The 10,291-nt window shown below is 41.2% G+C and overlaps 1 protein-coding gene across 1 annotated transcript in view; it reads right to left on the reverse strand.

Moving 5' to 3' along the window:
- The window catches only part of LOC308120500 (protein kinase C epsilon type-like), a gene marked incomplete at both ends in the record, with an annotated part of 67,292 nt that extends 63,261 nt beyond the window's left edge, over window positions 1-4,031 (reverse strand). Inside the window, one exon of the mRNA XM_080481132.1 lies at window positions 3,684-4,031. Within this exon, the coding sequence (XP_080337258.1) occupies window positions 3,684-4,031 (348 nt within the window). The remainder of the gene's footprint in view (window positions 1-3,683) is intronic.
- Window positions 4,032-10,291: the final 6,260 nt, after the last annotated feature.

Consider the following 10,291-nt stretch of genomic DNA (forward strand, 5'->3'; position numbering starts at 1 on the left):
GAATTAATAGGGAAGTTGCCCTCATGTTTGGGTTTGCTGTCTTGTGACTTGGCACATTTCTTGTGAATTCATCTTTTCTTTGCATGAAACCATCATTCATCGTGTTTCCGTACAAGTTGATACTGCGGTTACAACACATTTGCGATATATTGCAAATGCCCTGAGACACACACACACACACACACACACACACACACACACACACACACACACACACACACACACACACACACACACACACACACACACACACACACACACACACACACACACACACACACACGCACTTCCTTTTATATGTTATGTACTTTAATACCCTGCTCACAGTCGCCTGCAGCCCTCAGTAAACTCCTCTCAGCTGCAGTTTTTTTTTTTGCCGTCATGCGAGCAGCCGTTGGACGACCCGTCTGATAGCGGCTCACGCGGCAGCAGAGTCCCGAGATCTCGCTCCGGTTCGGTACCCCGGACGCAGACGCGACCTCACATGCATGATAATGCCATTCTATGTCTGCTGAACGTGTGAATAGGCAACATGCAACGCCAGGTTAAACATTAACAGACTCAGAAACGTTGAAAGATTCTGAGAAATGAATCATCGCCTTTGTTGCTTCCAGGGGAGACGATTGTAGTTCCTCATTATCGTCTCTTCATTGAGCTTCCTGTTAAATTAAAACAAGAATAGAATTTAAAATCCCTCTTTAAACCTCTTAACCATGTCCGATCATATTTAAAGAGGTGTTAGACCCTAACTAGAGCTACACTCGGTAGAGCGCAGACCTTCGCCAACGCCACATTTGTTTAGTTAGTACGATAGCCGTGAGCTCATATCGATGCTAACCAGGTAGGTCAGGTAGTGTGAAATGCTGAGCAGGGAGCGTCTCCATGGCAACAGACGCTGATCTCCTTTGATCTCCTCCATGAGGTGCCTCTCTCATCCGCTTTGTATGGGAAATTCCGTCGCAGTTTTTGGGGATTTATTTGGAAACAGTTAGCTGTTAACGTCTGAAAATCTAATGGGTTGGTCCTTGGATGATGACAAATCATCCCTGAATATTTCATGCGATTCGGGGGAGTAGTTTTTGCAAAGAGTTGGTAAAATACATACATACTAACCAATAAATAAATAAATAGAAGCAGACGAAAACATAACCTTCTCGGCCAACTTAGTTAGTCGCCCAGCTTTGGTTGGCGGCGGTAATGAAGCTGCTGTAGGTTTAGACTGCTGGGAGTCTACGTCTTTATTGCTCTTCTCTTCAGTCTTTTCAGCTCAGTCAGAAGGAACCAGTATAAAAACTCTTTATGATCCCAAAGTGTCAAAGCTGAAGTAGAAAGCCAAATGTTCTTTGAATCCAACTCCTCAATCAACATAATGACATGAACCAATATCCCGAAGGGCAGCGGGAAAAGTCCCAACATTAACTTGATGAATTGCCGTTTCCTTCAGAAACAGGCAGATACAAAGGACGCCTCTGTGTCGTAGTGCAATCCCGTGGTCTTGCTTTGTGGTACATGCATTTGAAGTTCATAGTGTTCAGTGTACATATGTTTGTTTACTCTGGTCAGCAAATACTTTCTGTCATATTTAGACTACATGGTCAGAATTCTATGAATATTTCATTTGGGGGGTTTTTTGGGGTTAAAACGGGGTAATTCTATTTGTCGTATGCCCCAAAATCACTGTTCTCATTGTGGCTCTGGCATATTGCAAAGCATGGTGAGGCTTTTATTATACTGTCCATCCATCCATCCATCCATCCATCCATCCATCCATCCATCCATCCATCCATCCATCCATCCATCCATCCATCCATCCATCCAACGGCAGGTAGATGGACCTCTCTCAAACGAAGCCACCACATTACACACCTAAGTCTCACTACTACTTATATTTTCTCATTTCTTGGACGCCAGCAGGACGACGACAATGTAATTTGGCATCAAAGACACTGAAGCGAGCCAAGACAACTAAATAGGCAGCATGTCCCGGAGCATTCATTCGTTTCTGGCACGAGGATCTTCCACAGTATTTCATCTTCAAAAACAACTCGCACAGATTTGCGGTGCCACTCTTGATTTCTTTTCTATATACTTTCATAATAAGGTGCTTATGTAAATCGACTCTTTGAGTCTGGACTCTCTCACGCTAATATTTTTTTTAAATGGTCATTTAACTTGAAAGTATTGAACTCAGACGTTAAATTCAGTGAGTATTTTATAGAGGACCTAACCTAACCTGTTTTTCCCAAATTATACTATTACCACTTAAATTATTACACAGTCAATGATGAGCTTGAAGAACTTGTTTTCTTGAAAACGTGATATTTTATGGCTTTACGCCACCAAAATCAGCCATCAAGACTCTCGTTTGTGAACAGAATTTTGGAGGAAAAAGGAAAATAGGTTTAGATATTTTACAATATGTTCTGATAAATGGATTTATTTTTTTAGCTGAGTCATCGTTGTACGCATAAACAGCAAATCTGGCTGGTGCTGTTGTTTCATGACGGTTGTGACAAGAGAGCAAAATAATATTCATATCCACAAGGTTATCAATGAGAAGCTCTTCAGTGGGTTTTCTGATGAGTTTGATGATGGCAGACGATAGATTCTGGTGTACTGAAACACTAGAACGTCTAAAACCTGCAGGACAGACAATCTCTACGACCAAGGCTGAAAACCCATGTTCTAAACCAGGGGTGACAAACTCTTTTTTTTCTTATGGATTTCATAAGCGTGGCGACACAACACTGAGATATTGGTGACGCTGCCATGAACTGGCCTGCATGCTGTCAGGGTGAGTTTGAAAAAAAACAAACAAACACCCATAATGCAACAGTCATTTCACAGTATGTTCCACCAGAATGTTTTATTAAAATTGGCTTTAAGTTGACATTTTAGTGATTTTTCTGCCGTTTTTGTGTCATTTTCTTCAGGTACGCATACTCTGCACAACAACAACAAAACTCAAAGTTTCAATTTAAAGATAATTAGGGCACTATTTTACCAGTCCGGCTCACTCAGGATGAAATTGGACTGTTTCTGACCAATGAACTATAATAATAATAATAATAATAATAATAATAATAATAATAATAATAATAATAATAATATTAATAATAATATTAATAATAATATCAATATAATAAAATGTGTTTGACACCACATTCCTACAAATGAACGATCTATTTCTGTTTGTTTACTTGAATTCACCATGAGGTGATTGGCTGCAGCAACAAAGAAAATATTATGAGATATTTTTCCTAATAAAGTCTAAACTCTCAGCAACAAGAAAAACAGCATTTCTGCTCAAGCTGATTTGCACCTCCTCATCAGATATGTTAGAAATAGATACACCACAACAAACAAGAACTTTAAAGGTTATTCTGGCACTATTTCACTGGTCAGGCCCCTTCAAGATGAAATTGGACTTTATGTGGCTCAGATCTAAAGTATATCTAATTACCTAAAGACGTTTCATGAATGGTAGAGTTCAGGGTGACATTTTTCTTTTAAAGAAAATGTTGCAGATGTTGATCAAACCAATCGGTTTTCATTCATTTCAGAGCAGATTCCTAAAAACTGTCACACAACTCATAGCTGGTGGTTGTGAGTGCTCGATCCAATCAGATCACGAGGGTCTCGAGCCCCTCGAACCCCCCACCACCACCACCAGAGGGTCTTACCCACTCCTCGTAGTGCTTGCTGCCGTTGTGCAGGATGTCCTCGAACTGGATGATGCAGTTGGCCACGAAGTCGTCGTAGCCGATGGGCGCGTCGTGGAAGACGGACAACTCGATCCTGCGGCCATCGTGCACCTCGGTGGTGAACTCGTCGTTCCACGCTGGGCTGTTGGTCTTCTGCTTGGTGGACGTCTGGCCCACGCGCGAGTCGTCCACGTTCAGGGCGATGTACGTGTCCAGCAGGAAGGTCTGCGTCTTGGGTCCGACGGCGTGACGCAGGGACCAGGCGGTGGGCTTCAGGTCCACAGCCTCGCAGATCTTGATCCTCAGCTGCCCGTTGAAGACCACCATGACGGCGAAGACGAAGACGATCCGATCCGAGACGGGAAACAGTCTGATCAACCGGTGGCGGACGAAAGAAGAAGAAGAAAAAAAAAAAAACAACAACAAACAAACAAAATCCTACGAATTACGCACTGAGAAAGAGACGTAGAATCGCTTTCAGCAAGGCCCCCAGATGTGAGTCGCCCCCGTCATGGTTCTCTGCGTTAGCGGGCTTCCCGGGACGCGCCTGGCCGTGTTGCATTGCGCCGTGTGCGGGGAGGGAGGCTCCAGATCCAGATGCCCGCTGCTGCTGCTGCTGCTGCCGGCGGCCGCGCGTCGCGACGCATCGGTGCGCAGACAGCGGCTGGAAGCACCGCAGCAGGGGCGGGGACAGGAGAGAGAGAGAGGGAGGGAGGGAGGGGGGGGGGGGGGGGGGGGGGGGGTGGGGTGGGGGGTGGGACCGGGACTCCTGTTGCTCGGTTTACACCGGGGCCTGGTCTCATCCAGAGCTGCCGGAGCTGGAACTTCCCCTGGACATCACTCCGCCGCTGCAGGAAATGCGCAAAACACGTCAGATTTCTCTGATGTGACAGAGAGCGGGCGATGCAGGGAGGTGTTTAGGAGGAGGAGGGGGACCCAGACGCATAAATAACATCTCCTGGTCCATGTCAACCAAGGTGCCCTTGAGCAAAGTTGCACCGCCAGCCTGCACGTGCACAACTGTTGCAAATGCATGCGTGAAAGCATGAAACAGGCTTTAACTGTCAGACGTGGACGTGAGCCAAATGTTCCCTGCAAGTCCAGGTGCAGAGATATAAACATTCATCCAGTCAATAAAAGCCAGGTCCATTAAAAAGATGGGATGAATTCAGTCCACATTACCTTTCAGCATGATCATGACAGTGGCTTTTTAAACCATTAAATTACCTGAGATCTCAAATCACAAACACACACACCTTATCAACATAAGTATTACTTTACAAGACTTAAGAAAGTTGTGCTTGGAATCATTTTGGGCTTGTTTGGTCAAAAAAAAAAAAACAGATGTGAAATTAAGTCAAATGTTTACATGAATTGTGACAAATTCCTCTTTTTTAATTAGTTACACGGATCAGATTTAATTCAACAGATTATAATTTCACTATATTTAGTCTTCTTTAACATCCAGGTATGTGTCAATGTGACAAACGAAAACAGGACTGCGTCAAATGGGGTGACGTGTCATGCTGACCGGGCCTGCGATTGAGATCCTCGATCTTTCAGGGGAGTATAGAGCTTTAATTGGGGTCTGAGGCTCTGAAATGTTTGTGAGCTTTTCTGTAATGATTTGGTCAATCAGAGATCAGAAGGACATCCGCAGCCTCGAGCCGAGCCACATAAAGCCTGATGTGACCCAGAGTGAGCAAGACTCGTAAAAAGACATTATCATAATTCATAAATAATCAACATTAAAACACAACTCTCTGTGGTTTTACCTTTGTTTGTAAGTAAAGCGACATTTTAACATTATGGAACTCCCTGTAGTGGAAATTAAACTAGAAATGCAACAAGTTACGAAAATGTTTCCTTTTTAATTAAGTTTATGTGTAATTTCTTCACGTTGAGTGTCATCCCATTGGCCAGATTGGACCCTGTGTGGTCAATTTTGGCCTCAAAGCCACACAGTCAGGGTTTAATAAAAACATGCATAATGCAACAGTTTTCTGGACATTTCTCTGTATTTTGCACCAGAAGGTTTCATTCAAATTGGCTTTATGATGAGATTGTAGTAATTTTCTGTAGTAATTGTTATTTTTTTTTTGGGGGGGGGGGGGGGGGGGATTTAGACATTTTCGTCATCAGCACCAGAGCTGCAGAGTTCTTCTGAAGTTTATTTACAGGACCTCTAAAGAATTAAGAAAAGGATGCAGCAAACGACCAAAAGTTTCATTAATGGCAAAGTTTAGGATGAGGGTTGTTTTAAAAGGGTCATATTATGCAAGATTCTCTCCCTGGCTTGTTACAGTTTTTAAAAAGTGTGTTGCTCTGACAAGCCAATCAGAAATCAAACCCTATATAGTGTCACCGGGGGTTTAGCCAATCTCAATCAAGAGTACACAAAGTTTCAATTCAATATCTTTTAATGAAACCTGAAAAAGATCATTTTTTTATAGAAAATAAGTCAAATTTCAACATCATGATGCAACCTATTTGCAAACAATATATATTTTTTAAAAGTTCTTTTGTATTTTTTCCACTCACAGTATCATCCAATGTGCCTGATTTGGCCTGCCAGCCATATGTTTGACACCCCCGGCCTCGATACAATCTGCAGGTCTGAAAAAAAAGAACGAGAATCCTGAATTAAAGTAAACGGCCTCCATTCACCCAGTCACACTTTTTCTACATACATCTGCACTTCTTTTTTTACAATTCAATTCGTTTTCGGGGAAAAACAAACAAACATGCAAACTCCAGACTGAAAGGTCTTCAGCATGGATTCAGTGATCTGGAGTTTGACCACAAAATCCTAATTAGAAATGTACATTTGAGACGGATGTTTGATTTACTTTGAAGTCACGTCTGCTCTCTTTCATCTTTTTTTCTGCTTCTAAGTGGGGAAAAAAAACAATTAGAACCCAAGCATTTAGATTTGATTAAAACTGTGCAGGTCCTTTCACCCTCCGATACGGTATTATTTCTGAATTTTTCAGGGGTAAAATTACATATTCTGCAGGTAGAAGGGGGCCCAGACGGAGCATGTGACATCAAAAGAGGAGTCAGATTTTCTGCATTCTTCTGCAACACACAGGCACTTTGTGTTTATGATCCGCAGAAACAGGCCACGCACACAGAGCCATTTCTCCAGTGAATTGATTTACGTGCACGGTTAGTCTTATTTATAATAATATTACGTGAAGGGTCAGACGTCTGCTTAATGTTTGAGCGGTGAGCGCTGCGTCGGGGGCAGGCCCACCGTCTCGCAGTGACACGAGCACAGGAACATGTTGTACCTGACAGAGTTGAGCCGAGGCCAGCAGCTCTCGTCGCATTTATCTGCAGATAGCGTTCACTTATTACCGCCGCCCCTTCAGCAACACATTGGAGACACCAGACCTGCATGATAGAGCCCCCCCCCCCATCCCCCTGTTTTTGTCAGTGTCTGTGAGTGGTGCTTTCATTATTAATACATGTATTTATTCGTATTCATCCCCAACAGTCGTTTCCACACTGTATTTTGTTCTTATTTTCTCTGGTTTGTGATTTGCCGAGCCATGACAGGAAAGCCAATCAGGTCAGGACGTAACTAAAACAGTGATTTCAAGAAAAAATTCAATATACAACAACTGAGAGCTAACTTAGATCATTTAAAGAAACCAGAATTAGTTCAGAAAAACTCAATAGATAACGCTACAGAAGAGATATAGCCTCTGTCTTGTCTAAATAAATGTTTGAAATGATTTATTGCAGTATAACGTGGTGATATCATGATAACACACATGCTACAGAGCATGAAAAGATTTTTTATGTTGGCTGGTTGTGGAAAATGCTCAGATTGAAATAGAGCTATAGAAAGTGTTACTGAGCTGACTTTACCGCAATCACACATCAAATCTTAAACTTTGCTGCCCCCTCCTGGTTAATCCAGGACATTTCACAGCTGCAGAGGTGAGGGTGGTTGACGGTGAGGTACATATTACAAACACTAAACTCTTCTATTGTTTGAATTAAAATAGATGAAGAGAGAAACGTTACATTCAGTTTCAATACCTCCAGTTCTTGGTCAGGATTTGGGGCTTTGCTGTTTCCCATTGGGTTTTCCTTCAACTGCAAAAAAAACCAACAAAAAAACCCTCCATTTGAGAATAAGAGTGACTCTAGATTAACTTTCACTTTCAATACAAAATATACAGTTTATCACAATTATTCAAAAAAACAGGTAATACTTTGTTTTAAGGGTTTAATTTACCACACCTACGTACATACAGATCCACGACACCAGGGGTGTCAAACACATTTTAGTTCTGTCTCCACATAGAACACAATTTCATCTTGAGTGGGCCGAACTGGTAAAATGCTGCCATGATAACTTTTAAATTCAATCTTTGAAGTTTTTCTTTGTCATGCCACAGAATGTATGGGATGAAAAATATTTTTACAAAACCAAGCAATTATTATGGAAAATGACTACAATCTCAACATGAAGTCAATCTTAATGAAACTTCTGTTGCAAAACACAATGAAATGTAAAAAGAAACACAAATAAAATAAAATAAAATAAAATAGAATAAAATGAAATACATAATAATAATAATAATAATAATAATAATAACAATAATAATAATAATAATAATAATAATAATAATAATAATAATAATAATAATAATAATAATTGAATTTAAGGGTTTCATTGCATAGTTCACTATTCCCTGCATTAGCAGCTATTCGCCTGTAGAGGTCACCAAACCACAGTCAACAGCTGTAATCTGTTTCTAATCTTTTCCCAAGGCCCCTTTAATTCTCTGCTGTGTGTGTTTGCCCTCCACTCAGCCTCTCTGCCCTTCTGCCTGCGTTTGATCGTTTCATTCTTTCTGCTGCGATGCCTCACAGCCTCCTGCGTTACCAGCACGTGTGTGCGTGTGTGTGTGTGTGTGTGTGTGTGTGTGTGTGTGTGTGTGTGTGTGTGTTGGTTATCCATTGGTTATCCCAATATTTAATTATGCACAAAATGACCAAAATCAATATTAGTTTATAGTTTGTTTCTTTTCGTCTTCTTCTTTTTTTTTTTTCATTTTTCTCTCAGCGGGTTCTTTGTGTACGCCAATCAATATCCTTACTTTGGCCTTGGGGGGGGTGGGGGGGGGGGTTAAAAAGGATCTATAATAGGATTCCCGTCAAGCAGCAGGAATAACAACAAGCCAAACCAATTTCCCACAGGCTAAAAGTGAACGTTAACACCAGTTTGTTGTCTCGCAGCTTTAGATTAGTAGCTCTGTGCACAGAGGCGGCAGCTCGGAAATATGGGAAATTACACTTTTTATTGGTATTTATTAGCCCTAAAACATCAGAACAAATTACTTCCTGGTTAAAAATTTTGGAAAATAAAGGAGTGATATCACCTCTGACAGCCGTGACTCCAAACTCTAACAAATAATTAATTTTCTCTCCTTCACATCCTGTCAGGATGTTAAATAAATCATAAACATCTAAAAGTTGCTCCTCTCTCCAGATCAGTATTCTCATCGCAGGACATTTGATAAATGCTCTCCCTGATTTAGAGCCAAAGCAGATGTTCTCGTGACTGGAAATAAAAAAAAATAAAAAAAAGAGCTGCAAAAAATTGGGGCAAAGAGAAGCAGCAGTGAGGTGAAGCTGCAGGCCTCGGGAGGGACGGAGAAAAGAAACGCCAGCCTGCAATAACTCAGCCGTTTCCTCCAGACGAGGCCGAGAGACAGAATACCTGCCGCCGCCCGATAAGGATCAAATGGACTAAATGTAATTTTGAAAACCGTGCGGGGAGCGATAAACCACAAGAGTGTCCCGGAATGAATTCGGACGGGAAAATATTGCAGTCGTTGTAGACTGAGGTAATAGTTGCTGTCAACATGTAATATTTTCTATTGATTTAAAATTAGGCAGAATGAGACAAAACAACAGTGCTGATGTCATCTTGGAGACGATTTTACGACGTGTTGTCGACGTAAAATCACAGACTTTTCCAACTCAAGTTTAGTCTTGCAGTACAAGTTTCCACCACCAGGTGGTGTATTGAGTCAACTAAAGAAGCTGCAGGGGGAAGAGTTCACACAATGCAGTTGATGATATTGGTGTTTTACAATCAAATTAAAACCCACTGTGAACGGCAGCAATTAAACAAAAAAAAAGCAGAACTGTGAAAACGAGGGAATATTTTACACATATAATGCATAAAAAACTATTTTGCTATTTCTCTGTCAATACATGAGAGTAAAAATACTCAATTATTGTCTATTTATGCATCGTATATGTTTACTTTGTGTCTTTGCACTCTGACAGATTTCATTTGGGTGCTAATTTCGACATGGAGGTAATTATTTAAAAAAAAAAAAGCATTAAATGACTCAACACTGCCACCCAGTGTACAACCGTAGCATGACTTTATTTATAAACAGTGCCCCGTTAAAGACAGTAACTGTGACATGGGATGCTGTAATCTGGTAGAGGTGTCCGGTAACACAGTATTTGTACTTTGCTTAGATATTCCAGCTATCTGCACTGTACTTGAAAGACAAATACACAGCTTCACATTCACATCTATGGTCATGAAT

This window comes from Lipophrys pholis, assembly GCF_963383615.2.
Source record: "Lipophrys pholis genome assembly, chromosome: 15".
Taxonomy (NCBI): Eukaryota; Metazoa; Chordata; class Actinopteri; order Blenniiformes; family Blenniidae; genus Lipophrys; species Lipophrys pholis.